The sequence below is a fragment of the Gaeumannomyces tritici genome, assembly GCF_000145635.1.
Source record: "Gaeumannomyces tritici R3-111a-1 unplaced genomic scaffold supercont2.1, whole genome shotgun sequence".
Classification (NCBI taxonomy): Eukaryota; Fungi; Ascomycota; class Sordariomycetes; order Magnaporthales; family Magnaporthaceae; genus Gaeumannomyces; species Gaeumannomyces tritici.
Window position 1 is genome coordinate 2,832,476 of NW_008804545.1, and position 16,761 is coordinate 2,849,236.

At 60.2% G+C, this 16,761-nt stretch overlaps 7 protein-coding genes across 7 annotated transcripts; 4 read left to right on the forward strand and 3 right to left on the reverse strand.

Moving 5' to 3' along the window:
* Nucleotides 1-755: 755 nt before the first annotated feature.
* Nucleotides 756-1,393, forward strand: GGTG_00909 (hypothetical protein; the record flags this gene model as incomplete). The annotated part of the gene is made up of 4 exons (XM_009218663.1): nt 756-761; nt 907-946; nt 1,062-1,104; nt 1,255-1,393. 4 exons carry the CDS (start codon nt 756-758, stop codon nt 1,391-1,393), a joined length of 228 nt encoding a protein of 75 aa, XP_009216927.1.
* Nucleotides 1,394-1,850: 457 nt separating this feature from the next.
* On the reverse strand, nt 1,851-4,795 carry GGTG_00910 (hypothetical protein). Its single transcript, XM_009218664.1, has one exon. The coding sequence runs from the start codon at nt 4,145-4,147 to the stop codon at nt 2,111-2,113; it is 2,037 nt and encodes a 678-aa protein (XP_009216928.1). The 5' UTR covers nt 4,148-4,795; the 3' UTR covers nt 1,851-2,110.
* Nucleotides 4,796-4,937: 142 nt separating this feature from the next.
* GGTG_00911 (cycloheximide resistance protein) lies at nt 4,938-7,624 on the reverse strand. Its single transcript, XM_009218665.1, has 4 exons — nt 7,321-7,624; nt 6,019-7,123; nt 5,551-5,924; nt 4,938-5,491 (listed from the first exon to the last, which is right to left on the reverse strand). Exons 2-4 carry the CDS (start codon nt 7,117-7,119, stop codon nt 5,254-5,256), a joined length of 1,713 nt encoding a protein of 570 aa, XP_009216929.1. The 5' UTR covers nt 7,120-7,123; nt 7,321-7,624; the 3' UTR covers nt 4,938-5,253.
* Nucleotides 7,625-8,005: 381 nt separating this feature from the next.
* Nucleotides 8,006-8,536, forward strand: GGTG_00912 (hypothetical protein; the record flags this gene model as incomplete). Its single annotated transcript, XM_009218666.1, has 3 exons — nt 8,006-8,066; nt 8,158-8,174; nt 8,252-8,536. The coding sequence occupies exon 3, from the start codon at nt 8,309-8,311 to the stop codon at nt 8,534-8,536; it is 228 nt and encodes a 75-aa protein (XP_009216930.1). The 5' UTR covers nt 8,006-8,066; nt 8,158-8,174; nt 8,252-8,308.
* A 1,172-nt stretch (nt 8,537-9,708) lies between these two features.
* Nucleotides 9,709-13,814, forward strand: GGTG_00913 (hypothetical protein). The gene has a single exon (XM_009218667.1). The coding sequence runs from the start codon at nt 10,231-10,233 to the stop codon at nt 13,612-13,614; it is 3,384 nt and encodes a 1,127-aa protein (XP_009216931.1). The 5' UTR covers nt 9,709-10,230; the 3' UTR covers nt 13,615-13,814.
* Nucleotides 13,815-14,645: 831 nt separating this feature from the next.
* GGTG_00914 (hypothetical protein) lies at nt 14,646-15,937 on the forward strand. The gene is made up of 2 exons (XM_009218668.1): nt 14,646-14,834; nt 14,893-15,937. The coding sequence occupies exons 1-2, from the start codon at nt 14,781-14,783 to the stop codon at nt 15,442-15,444; spliced, it is 606 nt and encodes a 201-aa protein (XP_009216932.1). The 5' UTR covers nt 14,646-14,780; the 3' UTR covers nt 15,445-15,937.
* A 125-nt stretch (nt 15,938-16,062) lies between these two features.
* On the reverse strand, nt 16,063-16,626 carry GGTG_00915 (hypothetical protein; the record flags this gene model as incomplete). Its single annotated transcript, XM_009218669.1, has 1 exon — nt 16,063-16,626. The coding sequence occupies exon 1, from the start codon at nt 16,612-16,614 to the stop codon at nt 16,063-16,065; it is 552 nt and encodes a 183-aa protein (XP_009216933.1). The 5' UTR covers nt 16,615-16,626.
* Between the last annotated feature and the right edge of the window lie 135 nt (nt 16,627-16,761).

A 16,761-nucleotide genomic window follows, 5' to 3' on the forward strand; every position in this document is an offset into this window, starting at 1 on the left:
GGGGGGTCAGGATAAGCAGCGTGGGCCACTTATCTTGTGACGACTGGATGAGAAGTGCCTGACACACCCCATGTTCGGAGGTGTAAATGTCGGGCTGCTTGACAAGCAATGACGCTTCAATGAGAGAAGACCTTGCCAGTCCCTGCCTGTGAGATCCTTGATGGCGCATGCCGTGGCCCGGGCTCCTAAATGGACAGCGGAGAGCTTTAGCTGGTTGCCACCCTCTTCGTCTCCATGCGCTCAGTCTGTTGCTGTCACGTGACTCCATAATCAGCTGACGTGGCTGGAAAAGGATGGACGTGGCTGTCGTGAGCTGGCCATGTGCCGTGGCGTGCGTGGCGTGGCGTGCGTGGCGTGGCGTGCGTGGCGTGGCGTGCGTGGCGTGGCGTGCTCTAGCGCGGCCTGCCCAGGAGGGTCCTTGAGAGGCGGAAAGGCTGGGCCGCCGCTGGGATGCGCAAGCTCGTGCCACCCCCCGGCACAGGCAGACGCAGGGGACATCGCGGCCCAGACTTTGACTCCCGCCAACTTTAATGCTTCGGCGCCGACGCTGGCCTCGCACAAGCTCTCTCCCCGTTCACCACCCGCTCCGCTGAACCTGCAGAAATAAACCCACCTCGTCGCCGCGACACGCACGATCGCTCGACCGCCGTCGCAATAAAAACACGCACCTACCGCACGCAACCTGATCTTGTGTAGTCCTCGCTGAGCAGCGCCGACACCGCCTGACGCAACGACAGCCCCTGAAATCGGACAAGATGGTGGTAGGTATCGCTCCTCGCTCGCACCTGACGGAACCCAGGCTGGCGGCCTCTTCCCTGGCGACGCCATCTGGGACTCTTTCTGTGGACACTGTCTAAAAAGCAGGCACAGCTCCTCACTTTACTGACATTCGGCCTGTGGTCAAAGGTCGGAAGACTGACGCACTACGCGTTTGACGCTGTTCTCTGTAAGTTTGCGACTCCATCCCTGGCAGCGCGAGCAGCGCTGCCACGGTACGGGCTCTTTCGGCGCGTGCGGAGAAGCAAAGCGACTGACTCACCGCTCTCCTCCCTGCGCTCTAGTCTCGGCGTTCCTGGCTGGCATGAAGCGCTCGACAGGCTTGACGTGAGTCTGACAGAATCCCACCATCCTCGGCGTCGCGCTGCCCACCACCCGCGCGCCACGCACAACCGCCTTTATTTCTCCTCGCAACCAGAGCGCCCCTTGGTCGGCCAGAAACGAATACTAACCCCTGACCCCCTCGGCCGTGCGCAGGCTCAAGACGGATCGCATCGCTGGCGAGAACAAGGACTTGAACGGCTGGCTCGGAAAATACCTCGGTGTAGGCGAGTGGCTCCTGGACCAGTCCGTCGCCGTGGCAGGGTCGAGCGGGTGGTTTGAGAGGACTCGCTAGGCCGTCTCTACCACCCGCGTGCGAGGAAGGGAAGACGGGCAATCTGGGAGAGAGTGTGAATAATGAGAACACAAGTGTCCATGCGTCGACGTCTTTTGGTTTTGCGTCTCGCAAGGTTCTGTCCATTTATACGACGGGTTGGCGTTTTATGGTGCCCTCTTTGCGCGGCGGGCCCAGAGTTTCATGCCGCCTACCTGGTAACCCGACTAGATGGGTTGCGCATCAAGAAATCACCCTTACTTGGTGCCTTTTTTAAACCCATCCTCTGGATACCTATGCCAGGGCCCCCGGGCGGTAGCCGAGGTTATAGGGCCAGCTCCCATAACTGGTGCGTGAGGGCGGATCCGGCTGCGAGGAAGGGCGCTCCCCGTGTGGCCGACGGCCGGCCCACATGTGCCCGGAAACCCCCGATCTCTTGACGTCCCATTTTATACATCACAACCACGAAATAGCGGCCCATGGCTCGGGTCGCGTGACATGCAGAAAGGTACCAAAGTGGAAAACATGGAATTATCTCCGCGCACCCCAAACGCCCAACGCATGTTCAGAACGATGATCAACCCAGTGTGAAAGAAAAAAAAAATGGGGGGTTCCGTGCTCATCTCATTGTACCTCTGCCCTCATAATCCAACGGCGATCCTGTACTCGTCCCAAGCCACCAACTTGGGTATTCTCGTAACGTCTTGTAGCATCGTTAAAAAATCCATCATTCTAGTCTCATGCTGCATGTTCCATTAGAAACTCGAGCGGTATCTCGTTCTCGCTATCGTCCCTGTCGAGGCTAGGGACAGAGTCCGAGTCCGCGCCTCGCTGAGCCTGCTCGTCGCGGGCGGCCGCCTTTTCTGGTGCTGGTGCTGGTGCGGCTTCTTCTCGATCGCCGTGGTCGTCCTGCTCGAGATCTACCAGGGCGTCGTTACCCTTGCTTCTCTCCTTCTTGTCCTCCTTGTCCTCACCATCCTTCTTGTCCTCCTTATCCTCCCCATCCTTCTTCTGCCGGTTCGCGGCAGGCTCCGCGTTGTTCACGGCGGAGCGGGCGAGGCGAGGCGTCTCCTCGCCGGTCTCGACCCACATCAGGGCGTCGCGTAGCATCATGAAGGCCTCCCTGAACGCCTCGAGCTCGGCACCGATGGCGCAGATGAGCAGGTTCCAGTTTTTGCGCTCGACGGTATGTAGGAGACCGTCCAGGCCGGCGATGACGGCCCGCATTTTCTTCAGCTGTAGCCCAAAGGTGCCGTCCGTGCCGGGCTCGGCGCCTTGGTCTGCCTTGTCATCGCCAGTCATCTGCTTCCGCAGGTCGGCCTCGAAGTCGGAGACGAGCTTGACTGCCTGGCTCCACACCTCGGCCCCCTCCTCGAGGGCCTGCTGCTCTTTATCGACGGCCGACTTCCGCTGCTCGAGTATCTCCACCTCCTTAGTCCACCAGTCGGTGGCCATGCCAATGGTCCGCCTCTCGGGACGCAGGTGGAGGAACTCTAGCCCGCCGGGAGAGGCGTCGTCAGGGATGGCGCCGCCCGAGACCGCGGCAAGTGCAGCCATATCCAAGGGCAGCACAGGCGGGCGCCGAAGCAGGGCAGCTATCTGCGCGTCCACCTCCTTCAGCGCGCCGTGGTAGCCGCTCAGGCCGGCATCGCGCCGGTTGGTTAGGGTCGCTAGGTCGTCCTCTAGGCGGCCGCGGCGGCCGCGGAGGAGGGCCAGGCGCTCCTCCAGCTCCGTGATCTGGGTGCAGACGTCCTCGTGCTCCCCTTGCAGCCCGCGCAGCTCCTGTGCCAGCGGGTCCTCTTCGTCCGACTCGAGCGCGCACAGCTCGTCAGCCAGGCCCTTGCGGCGCGTAGACATCTTGCGGGCGCGCACGAGGGCGGCCTTGCGGGTCGCGAGGGCCGCCTCGAGCGTCGCGTCCTCCTCGGCCTTGAGGTCCGCCAGCAGCGACATGGTGCGCCCGAGCCCCGCCCTGGCGGCCCGCAGGCCTATCGGATTCGCGCGCGGCTGCCGCACCGGTATCACCCCGCCGTTCGCGTTCGACCTGACCGGTGGGTCTATGCGCGATTGCGACAACGGGTGTTGCTGGTGCGCCTGGGGGTTTGTCCGGGAGCTGTGGCGGTCGGCGGACGAGGTGCGACTGTTGTTGCCCAACATGTCGCTGGCCGCGGCGTCCGAGGAGGCGGCGCTGTCGCTCATGGGTCGGCCCAGCCCGGCTGATAGGCCGGCCGCCTGCACATCCAGGAGGTTCTGTGCGTCTCTCTGAAGAGCCTTCTCGCGGCGGGCAAAGCTTTGCCAAGCCGAGTCCGCCTCATACTTGGGGCTGCGCTCCCTCGCCGACGATGACCCGCCCCTACGGCTGAACAGCACGCTACCCAGGGCTTGCGCCGCAGAGAAGCGGTCTTGTTGACGGTTCGCCATCGAGGTCGACCTGCCTCCCTCGATGTCCTTGTACAGAAGAGTGGAGGTGGCAATCGGGGCGGGCGGGCCAGCGAAGAGTACGCGCTGGCCGCTCTTGGGGCGCGTCGGGGTGGATGGGCTCGCCATTCCAGAGTCTTCGGTGTCGGATCGCGCGGAGGGGTGGTCGGCGTAGGGCTCGTTGGTAGGTGGCGACGAGGGATAGGAATCGGGTCGAGGAGAGAGCTCGGCCATGTCGTATTCGCTCCGCTTGGCCCTCAGGGGAGGGTCCGTGACGCTTTGGTTTGTATGGAACGGGAGCAGTGGTGGCGCATCTCTGGACAGGCCTAGTCGCGGGAGGAAGGAGGATTTATAGGCCATAGTTGCATGTGTGAGCTGGCTAGGCACACAGAGGAGGAGGCCTGTCGCAGGAGGAGCTGACGGGGTCGTTTCGACTCGATACGCAGCACGTCTGACAAGATGGAGGCGCGATGCAGCTGCTAGCCGGATATGGCGCGACAGGTGCTTCAACAGACATCAAACACAATCTTACTGGGATATAACGATGGAAGGAGGGTCGCGGGAGAGGGCCGGCTCATCGAGAATAAAGAGCGAGGCCGTTCGTCGCCCTGCCGTCCTGACGGATTCAAACGATATCAAGAGTGGCAGGTGCCTTGACTGGGGTGGACGGACTCGCAGGAAGGAAATTCAAAGCAACATAACAGTCAACCTCACACAGGCACCTCCAGTGCGATGGAGACCAAGGGTGAGTCTCTGTGGTCGCAGGCGCGATGCCCTGCTAGCAAAGAATCAGAGCGACCAGATGTCTCAGACTTCACGTCGCCTGCCACTCTGTCAGTCACCAGGCGCATGTGACCATGCAGGGGACGTTCTGGTCAACGCGGTCGACGTGTGGAGGCGATGTAGCTGCTATCGATGAATTGACCAGTCTGGCCCAGTCTGGTGACGTTGGGCGCTGCCTTCCCCTCAGCACGTAACTCGGCCGCGGTGGTGCTGTCTGGTGCTGCTCCACCAGACTGTGCGTGCACGGATGACGCAAACGCCTAAAGCCGGTCAGGCACAGGAAGGAGCATGGAATCACAAAGGAGCACACACATCTAACATGCACAAAACAATACATACACAAAACACGCGAAATGCTGTGAACAGGTGTTGCAAGAAAACTCAGATGCATAAAATACTCCGCTATTACGGAGAAGTGGGGTTATTGGAAAAGATATGTACAGAATACAACAAGCAACAACACCCTTCCCATGCTCCAGTTTGAGATCCGTAGACAACGCATTTTGGTTAACCAGTGCCATGTATGCTACAGGCAGCCCCGCATTGTGTGAATGCATGGAATGAGACAGCCAGACTGTGAAACTTTGTCCGTCGCCCAAAGTGCAAAGGAGAAAAAAGCATCGCTTGTGCCAACAGAGAAGAAAAGAGGAATGGACCGGGCAGGCAGTAGTAGGTTCCTGGTCTTACAGGTTCTTCACTTGGAACCTGGTCCTGAGGTATTCGCCGTACCGGAGAAGGGCAAATGCTCCAGGGACCATCACCAAAGCGATGAACCCCAAAAGGGAATTTCCCCAGCCTAGACCGAGAACATTATACATCCTGATGCCAACCAAAGGGAGGACAGCCCCGGCCACAGATCGGACGACGGTGTTGGCGGCCAGGGCGCTCGCTGCGTACATGGAAAATGTATCAACGAGATACCTGGAAGACTAGTCAGTGTTGTCCCCGAGATAAGAAAAAAGAAGAGAGGCTACACTTACAGCTGCATGGACATAAAGATGATCAGGTTCGCGATCCCGATAAGGACATGCCCGAGAATTGGGACGATCCAGTGCACGCGGTATTCGGCCGTCCATCCGTACAAGAAAAAGCCCGCGGGGAGGATGAGAGCACCCAACGGCAGAAGTTTCAGTCGGTACTCGGGCTTCATCCCCTGGCCATCCGCCGCGGCCATTTTCCTGCTGTATCCGTCCGACGTCAGGCTGTAGTAAAGAAGGCCCAACATGGAGCCGACGCCCATGCCGAGGAAGACAAGGCCGACGTTGGACGTGGTGAAGCCGTAGTACTGCTCAAAGACCGGGGTGATGGACGTGAACATCAGATACAGGTATCCGTACACTATGGCGATGTAAATCTAGGAGATAGTGAGTTGAAAGTTAGCACATCAACGTCCTGCACGACACGTGGTGCGCGCTGGCAGATAAAACATGGGCTCTGGGTGCACGTACCGAGAATATCTGGCAGACGGGTGAGAACGCCAGCATCTTCAGAGGGCGAACGATGCTTCGGCTGAAGTAGTCCCGGGGACTCAGGCCAATGTCCAGCTTGCTTCGAAGGTTGGCGTTCCCCGTCTCGGCGCGCAACTTCTGGGTCTTGCGCTGCAGGAGCACGGGCGCATACGTCTCCCTGAGCACGAGGATCATGCAGATGGCGATGAAACCGCCGAGGATGGCCAGCAGCCAAAAGTTCCAGCGCCACCCCTCCACGTCGGCCAGGAAGCCCCCGATCACGGGCCCGATAATGGGGCCGAGCAGGGGCCCGATGGTGAAGACGGACATGGCCGCGGCCCTCTTTTCCTGCGGGATCATGTCTGCAATGGTGCCGCCGCCGTTGGTGATGGGGCAGGAGCCGAAAAGGCCCGAGAAGAACCGGAAGACGATCAGAGCCTCGAGTGTCGGGGCGAGGGCGCATCCGATAACGAAGGCAATAAAGCCCAGGTTGCAGATGTGGTAGAGAATAGTGCGTCCATATATCTCGCTTAGGGGGGCCAGTAGCAGAGGCCCGAATGCGAATCCCAGTACGTATATTGAAACAACGAACGCCGCAAGCTCAGTGTTAGTGCTCTTGAACTCTCGCATCAACTGCGGGACGCCAGGCGCGAAGACGGATGATGCCAACGGGGTGAGGAAGGTCAGGCAGCTAACTAGCCCGCAGTTAAGTACTTTGCGCCATGTAGGCCAATTGTATGGGTTCTGCGGATCGTTGTCGTCCCACCAGACGATGTTGGCGCTGTCCTCCCCCTCCTCCTCCTCTTCCTCCGAGGCAGTTGCGACGTCATTGGGGGTGCTCGAGCTGCCGCCGGTGTTCTTTTCGACGTCGCCTTCGTGGGTGTCCACGCCTGGGACAGAGCTGTGTTTGGGTTTCTTGATAGATGGAGCCGCATTGGAACTGCGGCGAATGCGCGAGGCCGTCTCGGACAGCACGTATCCGAGATCGGAGGGAATGTCGGCATCGTGGCCCTCGTCGACGGCTTGATCTATGGACCTTTGGCGTTGAATAGCTACGTCTTGCTCTGCGCTATGCGCACTGTTGGCGGGCGCCATCGCCATGGCGCTGAGCTAGAGTTAGCTAGCCTATCCATGTTGACTTGGTTGTGGGTATGTCGGTTGGTCGGGTTCTGCGCAGCCTCCTAGTCGTCACGAATCAATCATGATGCGACACCCGATACGATGCATATACTCGGGGCCGCTCGACCAGATCTGGGGTCATTTCCAATTGACATAATGCCCGGCTGATTGGGGGAAACGTACCAGCAAACCTAGGTACGCCCAGAGATGCGAACCAATAGCCTGTGGCTGTGCGCACGCCGAACTTAATCAATCTGATGGCTGCAGGCGGGCGCCTCGAGAGGCTGAACGCGTTGGGACTGGTGCGCGCAAGGATGGATTGATTACGACAGAAGGGCGTCGTTGATAAGCGATCTCTGCACCATGATTCGATTGTCTTCCCTTTCTTGGCTGTGTTGCGCGACGCCGAGGCGGTTAATGGGGACCTTTTCTAGCAGGTTTGCACGCTTCCAAGTTGTTTCTATGCTGGATCCGATGTAGGTCGTTGGCGACGTCTTATTCAATTTCACTAATTACCACGGACCCCATTCGGAATCATCAGACACCCGACTGCTCGTTTCCATTACAAATGGCCTGGGGTTTACGGATTTAAGGGGGATATAACGGGGCTCCAGGGACTGAGTCGGGTCGGGTCTCAACCCGGGGCCGGGATAGATTGTCTCTGGTATGTCACGTTGCTGCTGTGTGCTGAGCATCTGCCAAAAACATCACCACCCGTTCAACAGTATCTCGACAGAAGCCCAACCAACGCCCACGACAGCGGATGCCTGCCTGCCTGGTCCAGGCAAGCTGTTCGGAACACAACAGCTCAAGAAGGCAGGCGCGACACCAAGACCTCATTTGGCACCTACCTATTATTTGGTGGTTCCCACAATCCCACAACTCGAATTGGCGAATCGCAGGCCTGCTGGGCCACCTCCATGCTCACGGCATGTTGCACTGCCTCCTGCATGTCTTCCGAGAACAATTGGATCGCAATTGGATCAATTCTGGCTAATAGCAACTCAAGGCGCTGGGTAGAGCCTAATGTGACCTCGGTAAGGGATTGGATCGCAGTCTAGGCTAGGGAGTGTGCCGTTGGTTGACTATCTGCACCGACGCCATCCTCGTCAAGCATCCCTCGCTGGGTGCGTTTCGTTTCGAATCGCACGTCGATCCCCGGGCATCATGGATGTCCATCGCGGAGAAGCTGTTCCTCAGTCCGGGGGCGTCCAGCGCCCAGCCAGGCAGGTGGTGCCTTCCATCCCTGTATTCAATTGGTTCTACTGCGTGGAGCCACAACGGCCGGCTGGGGGGTTGCATCCCAGCACGCCAATCCCAGCACGCCTATCCCAGCACGCCTGTGGTCTGGGCTGCCCTGGGACCAGGCCTGAGTTTGTTGCTCAAGCTCAAGCTTTAGCGACGTTCAAGTCAATCATCCCGCTTGCAACACCCAGGCTCGTAATTTCGAGGTGAACCAGAGTCCGGGACCATACCGAGCAGACGATCACTATATCCACCCCCCAGATGACGATTGCTGGGCGCTAAGACTGTTCCTGGAGTCAACGAGGTCTGGTTGTCCTTCGCTGGCTGTCCAGATCGCCGGTAACTGCCGGCCCACCCGCCGCGCCTGCCAACGCCTTGAACGCCTGCCCGTTTTGGTTGGGCGTACATAAAGCCATATCGTAAACCCAGACCACGGCAGGTCACTGGTCAGCAAGCTGAACTCCACTGATAAGGCCTTGCCGTAGCACAGCACGACCCTACCATCAGCCGATGCACACCATTGGGTCTCCCCTTCGCCGAGATAGATGCAGGAACCTGGTCTGGAGTGTCCGGTTGCCGCAACCGTCTCGCATCCACCAGCCAGTACACCCTCATATAACACTGTCACTATAACTCGCGCCGGCGCGTCATATTCGCCGTTGTTGTGCCTTCCGGACATCGCGGCCGCGTCTGTGCCTATTCGCCCATGCACATCCTTCGTTAATCTGGTTCTTTCCGAGGGAGGGAGGGGCCCTGAACGAGCCACCCATTCTCGGCGGCTTAGAGGCGAAGGAAAAAGAAATGTCAGACAAGGTAACACCTTGGCTTTCTACCCTGGACACACCCGCATGACCGTGCCGGTTTTCGCGGGCTGGTCAAATAAGAAGAGAATAACAAGGGAGAGGCAAAAAAAATAGAAAGCAGAAGAATAAAAACCAAAAGGGAGGGTTCAAAAAAAAAATCAAAAAAAAAGGAAAGAAGGAAAAAAAGGGGGAGGATCCAAGGCTTATCCGGTCAAATAAAGCCAACCAACAATCCCATCCCTCCTAATAGTTCGCCTCTAATCATCCATGTCCAATTCAATTTCTTCGTCCCGTCTTATCCCCTCACAGCGACTCCAAAGTGCGCAAGAGTCGACGACCGGCCGCCAGGGATCAACCGTGTCCATTTGATATAAAACGACTCGACCCAGGTCCCTGTGAATGCATCGAGGTGAGAATTGTCCAAGAGGGAATACCCGGCGGTCCGTGCCTGACCTGTTCCGACTGCCTGCTGCTGTCGGCGCAGTTGACACGTACTGATCGGATCTGTGTTCCGACGATGTTGCCAGTGAATAGGCACAACGCTGAAGACGCGCATCCTAACGCGTATGAACTGCCTTATTCGGACAGGTGCGCGAGTGCAACGGTTCCAGTGACGATCTAGCCCTCGTCCAGAGAACACATCAAAGTCGCCGTGTAACTTGCGGCCACGCGGTCACAGGCCTGTTAAGCAAGCTAGGGGCAAGGCGACCAGCCCCAACTACGAAGTCCAACACCCCCACATAGCTGAACAAGCTACACAAGCTTATCACAAGGGGTACACACCATCATCCCCACAACAGCAAGGCCTCCGCGGTGGTTTGCTTGGCGTTGGAGCCCTTATTTTCGGCTGTCAATACTTTCTTTTGATTTCATTTTCCGTTCTCCTCTTGTGAGGGATCCCTCTTTTGTCAACCTAGACCCCTTCGTCACACATTCTTTCGTCATCTACAGTCGCGCCGCTTGGGAGCGCTTGGGAGCGACGCCTTGAACTCCCGCCCGGCTGTACACACACAATCCTGCCGGCCCTTGTCGTTCCGCGTGAGCCATGTCGGGCCGCAGCGCATATGTACGCAAAAAGATCACCCAGACCAAGGACGGCTCCCACGGGGGCGACAAGGGGTCAAGCTCGGGGTCTGCAGGCCGTGGGCGAGCGAAATCTTCCTCGGCCACCATCAGCTCCTCCGACGATGGCGCTACCGTACACGAGTTCCCCCTGCCGGGGCGCCAGGACACCGGCGTCGGCGCCACAAACGCACGGCTCCTCAAGTTCGCCGAGCCGATCCGAGAGAACGAGCTGGCGAGCTTCCGCCCTGGCGAACTCCCGGGCTACGCAAGCCAGAGCGGTGAGAGCCAGAGCGGTGGCAGCAACGACGGCCACCGCGAAACATCCTCGGGCTCGCAGTTCAAGGGACCCCTGCAGGACTTCGCCTACGCCCGCGCGAGGAGGCCTGTCATTAAGACGGAGGAGGTGTCAGGCATCGAGAAGTCGGGATTCAGGAGTGCCCTGGACAAGAAGACGGAAGAGGTCCGCAAGGGCATCGCAAAGACGTTCACCTTCCGCAAAAAGGACAAAGGCGGCGGTGACGGGGACAGGGCCGGCCTGGACTTCAGACCACCTTCTTCGGCCACTGTGAGGCCACACGGCGCGCTTCACCCGGCCCATGACGACCTCGACGAATGCTGGTCTCCCTTTAGCAACGAGCCTACCTCGCCGATGCCGCCGCCGCCGGGGTCGTACGGGGACCAGCCGCCATGGGAGTCGAACTCGAGGGCCCCGATGTCGCCGCAGCAGTCGAACTCGGCCAGATCGCCAGTGTTCCCGCCCGCGCCGTCACTACCGCCCATAAAGAGGTGGAGCGGTGGCGGGCGCCCCGTCCAGCGCTGGAACAAGCTACGCAAAGATCCAGAACTGTGGGACATGGGCGGAGACGTCCTCGTATTCTTCGGGTACAAGGGCCAGCAGCCGAGGCCAAATCCGTCGTTCCGGCTGTCGTCGCACATAATCGAGGCCACCGAGTCCAGATACCTGATCATGCTCCTCCGCGAGGGCTTTACAGACGACGAAGACATGAGCGTGGCCGGGCCTGCGTCCATGATGGCGCATCGCCACGCCTCGCGCGCCGAGAGCAGCCTTTCCGGACAGAGCGGGGGCCGGAGCGCACCCGGCATGTCGATGTCGGAGGACAGCGAGGCAGATGGTCAGATCAGCTACGAGCTGTACTTCCCGAACCCTCCCAACCTGACGCGGATCGACCAGCTGCGATACCACATCACGACGCGCAACGTCTTTGCGCTCCTGTACCACGCCTCGCTCGTCGGGCTCTCGCTATACCAGACGCTCAGGGACTTGCACGCCCGGCTCGAGACGTACATGTCGGCCGAAACGGACAGCCTGGGCGCCATCGTCCAGTACCTAGCGGCGCGGGGTATTGATGATGTGCGCAATGACGTCGAGGGCGCCGTCTCGCTGCTGGCGTGGTCCGAGTCGGCCGACGTGCGCTGGGGCGAGGGCTGGCGCGAGTGCTTCCTGCACTGCGCCGGCATGTACCCTCGCGTGGAGCTGTGCGCCGACTTCAAGAACATCTCGCCGATAACGCGCGCGCTCCTCGAACGGGCCTCGCTCGAGACGCAGCTCAGGGTCCAGGCGGCCGAAGAGCGCCTGGCCGAGTTCCAGTACGGCGATATGTGGCCCTCGGCGGTAGCAACAATCGCGAGCACGAGCGGGCCAGTGGTGTCCAGCCCGGCCAAGGCGGCGGCGGACAGGCTCCAGAAATTTCTGGTCGGATACTACAGTGGCATGTACGGGCGCTGGCCGCCGCTGCCACCACCGCCGGCCAACAACATGCCCGGGGTGGCGGTGGGCGACCCGGACGACGAGATGTGGCTCACGCGGACGGTGGCGCAGAACCTGCAGAAGGACTTTTCGGCATTGTACGATTACCTCGTTGACCGCGACATCGTCTGGGATGGGTCCGAGGCTCGCGCAGGGCGCAAGTGGATGCTGGTCAGCACGGGCGGCAACCGTGGCTTCGAGGCTGACAGCGAGGACCTGCCAATGACGGACATGCTGATCGAGTTCGACAACCGCCTCCGGTTCCCGCACATACCACGGCCGTACCCGCTCGTGCCAGAATCGATCCCGCCGCCTCCGTCGTCGTCAGCAGCGGCTCGCAGCGGCAACGGCAAGGACAAGGTGAGCAAGAAGAGCAACGGCAGCGGGGCCTCGACGCCGGCAAGCGGCCGCAACGCCGCCCTGGAACGGAGGGTGGCGCTTGCGTATACGGAGGCTACAAACATCATGCTGCTTGGCTCGGAATTTGTGCAGTCGAACCTCATCGACGCCTTCATCAAGTTCGAGAAGAGTGACCGGGTCGGCGAGGTGGATCCGTCGACGGCGAGGCGCGGCAGGTGGACGCTCATCTACGGGGTATTGCAAACGCTGGCGAGCGTGTCGGTCGACGCGCCCAACATGCGGTACCGCGAAGATGTCGCCTACCACCTCTCGCCACGACTAAAGGGCGCCAAGGTGCCACCGTGGAAGAAGGGAAGCGGCGGGGCGCCACAGGAGGCGGGACACGAGCTCTCGTACTGCTGGCTCGCCCCGCAGATATGGGCGGCGGCAGCGGCAGGCAGTGGGGCGGAGAGCTCGGCAGCCGAGTCGGGAGGGTCAGGCAACAACAGCCCCGTACAACGCGGCGGCGGCGGCTTTCTACCACTTCCTACCAAAGGCAGAGGCGGCAGTCAGCTGGGAGGCACGAGGTCGGCATGGTCAACCGGGTCGACGGCGATGAGCATGTCCAGCTACCTGCCTGCACTCAGCTCAGCAGCCAGCGTCATGTCGGATAGCGACGCGGGGTCCAGCGTGCGGACGCCGGTGTCGTCGGGCTCGCGTAAGGGCAGGACGGGCGGTTCGATGAAGAGCGGAGGACGCTGGTTCGAGCCGGGAACCGGGCCGGGCGCCATAGAGACGGTCAACGAGGTGGACTGGCCCGCAAGCGACGGGCGAGACCAGTGGGGGCAGGCGATGCAGCAGCAGCAGCAGATGCAGCTCCAACAGCAGCAAAACGGGGTGCCAAGGCGTCGAGACCAGAGCGGAAGCCGGCACCGCAGCAGCAGCCGGGGCCACGGCGACGCGGACAGCCTATCGGCGGGCGTCTCGCGGGTGGCGACGGGGGGGTTCCTGGTGCTGGACGACTTTGCGGACGACAGCACAGGCTACATGATGGGACCGGCCGGGCGGGAGGCGGACAAGGCCGTGCTGGGGACGAGCCGGGGCGGGACGTCCTCGTCGGCGCAGGGGCGGTCTGGCAAGGGGTCGGGGCAGAGGAGGACGGCCGAATCGGCTGATCGGACGTCTAGGAGCATGATGATCCGGGATTTCGACGATCTCGAGGAAGGGCTAAGTGATCTGCCAAGCCTAGTGCGGTGAGAGGCGGTGTTCCTGTGTTGTTTGTTAGGTGGCACGTACAGGGTAGACAGGGAGGTGGTATGTAATGAGACGGTGGGTGGCAGCAAGCGATCTTCTTGGGCACATAGTAAGGAACATGATCTGGGTCGGGTTTGACCGCATGTATGCACAATGCTCTTGTCTCTTGTAGTCTTTTTCCCAATCTGGTCATGTTCATGATTCGTCCACGATTTCTCGGGGAACCCCAGCCGGGACCAGGCACGAGCAAGCCCGGTGGAGACACTGAAGTGTCCAACCCCACTGTTTCTTTGCCTTCCCGCGCGACGTTGTGAGTCGTTTCCACCACCAGCCTCCCACCGAGCCAAGCCCGCCCAAGTTGCCCACTTCCGCGGTGTGAGGGCAATTGGATTGACGGTGGGCACATCACAGGCGGTCTCGGTCTGACTGGCCGATCAAATGGCTCCCGCTGTCATGCCCCTATGACGGCAGGCTGCATCCAGCTAGCTGCAAGCCAGAAAAGGGGACCCTGAGTTGACGTCGGCAGCGATCGAATCAAGCTTGTTTTCCAGCCCAGGAGGGATGGATGGAGTTCCCCACCCACCTTTTTTTGTTGACTCTTGAGCTGTGTTTCCGTCGATCATCCTGGAAACACCACGTCATCGGCCAAGCAACCCCAATCAAGCAAACCACGGCCCTGCCAGGGAAGGGGAAAGTGCAGCAGATGATGGAGGAGTGTGCGAGAATGAAGCGAGGAAGATGCAATGAATGTTTCACAGAAGCACTTGATCATCGGGGCGCACACACCTCTGCAATGGCCTAGTTACCTGGTAGGCTAGGCAATTCGTCTGCTGCAATGCAGAGAAGAGGAGCCAAAACTAGGCAAGATCCCTGCTGGCTAGGCCGAGCAGCGAGTGGCCCCATCCCCTTGCCCTTGCCCGACCACCCTCCCAGCCCAAGAACTAGCCATCCATCAGGGGAGCTTGGTCGTCATCGAGCGTCTGCCCTTGTCGGTCGGGTTTTTAAAAAGGGACTCCCCGACAGCGCGTGTTCGTCCCATCATCCCTCGCCCGGATCCCCTCACCTGCCAGCCCAGACAGCATCAATCACAAAGGAACGCACACACGCCACGACTACTGCGACATCTACAGTTTATCGTTTGCGCCTGTGAGAGAGCAGAACCGCCCGCCATGATTTCGGCAATATTCTTCGCCTTTTGGCGCATCCTGGAGATTATCACTCTGGTAAGTTGTGAATCCGCTCTTCAAACACAGAGGTCCATGTGCTGACTCGACAAAAAAGATCATCATCATCGGCCTCCTCTCGTGGTTTGTCGACGGCTACGTCAAGGCCAACGCGCTCACGCCCAACTTCATCCTCATCCTCTTCATCGTGTCGGTACTGGCGTGCGCGTGGGCCTTCTTCACGCTCTTCAGCTACCACCGCAGCAGCACAAACGCGCAGTTCGTCGGGGTCGTGGACCTGCTCTTCGTCGGCGCCTTCATCGCAGCCGTCTACTTCCTCGGCTTCATCGCGCGCGCCGACTGCACCCAGATCACGCGCGGCGAGTACTACTCGTATGGCCTCGGCAGCTTCGTGCAGGTGTCGGGCCAGGGCATCAGCGTCAGCACCGACCGCCCGTGCGCCATGCTCAAGGCCGCCTTCGCCTTTGGCATCATGAACTGCATCTTCTTCTTTGTGACGTCGATGCTGGCCTTCCTCCACGGCGGCCGCATGAGCAGCAAGGAGGACAAGTACTACCACTCGAGCCGCCACTCGCACCGCCGCGGTAGCAGCCGCCACAGCCGTCACAGCAGGCGGTCGTCGCACTCGCACTCGCGCACCTACGTCTAATTCCTCTATTGCGCAAGCCCGCATTGGCTGCCCACGTCCCGTGTCCGCCATTCCCGTCGCCCGCTGATGACAGGTCCGCTGGGCGGGTCTGTCGTGTGCGTGCTCTCACCGGCACCCTGCGACGACCAATTTCGTCGCACTGCTCTCATTCCACAGCCACTACCAATCGTGGTATTTTTGTGTTGGATGCGACCTTGATTAAAAGTCCTTGTTATTTGGGAGGGTACTGATTGCTATCATCTGTTTCACGAGTTCAACGAATTGATGTTTTTATTGATTTTGGGTCCGCTTTATGATGTAATTTATGCGAGATTTTTATTATCACACCGCAATTATGCATTCTACCACCTACCTGCTGCTTACTTCCGTGACCTCATCCGACTTGGACACTATACGACGACGTGTATATACAAGGAATGTAGGGCTGTGGTGCTCAGATGCCAATCGTCGTATATATGAATTACAGATAAACCGGCGCGTAGACATTCAAAACGAGAAATGCTCATCGAATTATTTGTAGAGATGCTCCTGTTAACATATATCAACCTAGACAAAACTCCCTCGCCCTCTGTTCCCAACCTCTCCCCACGCGGAATAACCACCCTTCCCCCATCCCCTCTAGCCCGCAGATTTCCGGAATGAACCGCCGCCACCACCCGCCGTAGCCGGCGGCGAGCTCCAGCGCCCCGACAGCCGGCGGCCCGTCGACCGCGTCTTGGACACGCTCCACCTCTTGAGGCGCCGCCACCAGGCCGCGCCCGCGCCCCCGCCTCCGCCTCCGCCCCCTCCCACTCCTCCTCCCCCTCCCCCGTGCCGGCTGCTCCCGCCGTCGGTGCTCATCTCGACGCGCGACGTCCACATGGGGTTGCCCAGCCGCGCCTGCGCCCGGATCCAGTCGGGCGGCGGCGGGATCGTCGGCGGGTCCGGCCAGTTGTTGTTGCTATTGCTGTTGCTGCTGCCTTGTCGAGGATTGGATGCTGCTGTTGCTGCTGCTGCTGTTGTTGTTGTTGTTGTTGTTGTTGTTGTTGTTGTTGTTGTCGTGTGGGACTCCTTGATGTGGACTGGCAGTGGCGGGGGAGGTGGCGCCGGTGGTGTCCGCTGCGGCCGGAAGGCGCCCGCGTGCGTCGGCGCGAGCAGCTGCTGCTGTGGCGGTTGGTTCGGCGGAGGCATCTTGACTAGCTTGGCGCCGGGGATCCGACCCCTGTGGCCGGTGCTGCTGCTGCCGCCGTGGCCTCCTCTCGGCAACACCCACGGCCACGGCCACGGCACGGCCTGGCGGCGCCGCGGCTGCGGGCGGCAGTTGTGGGCACAGGGCAG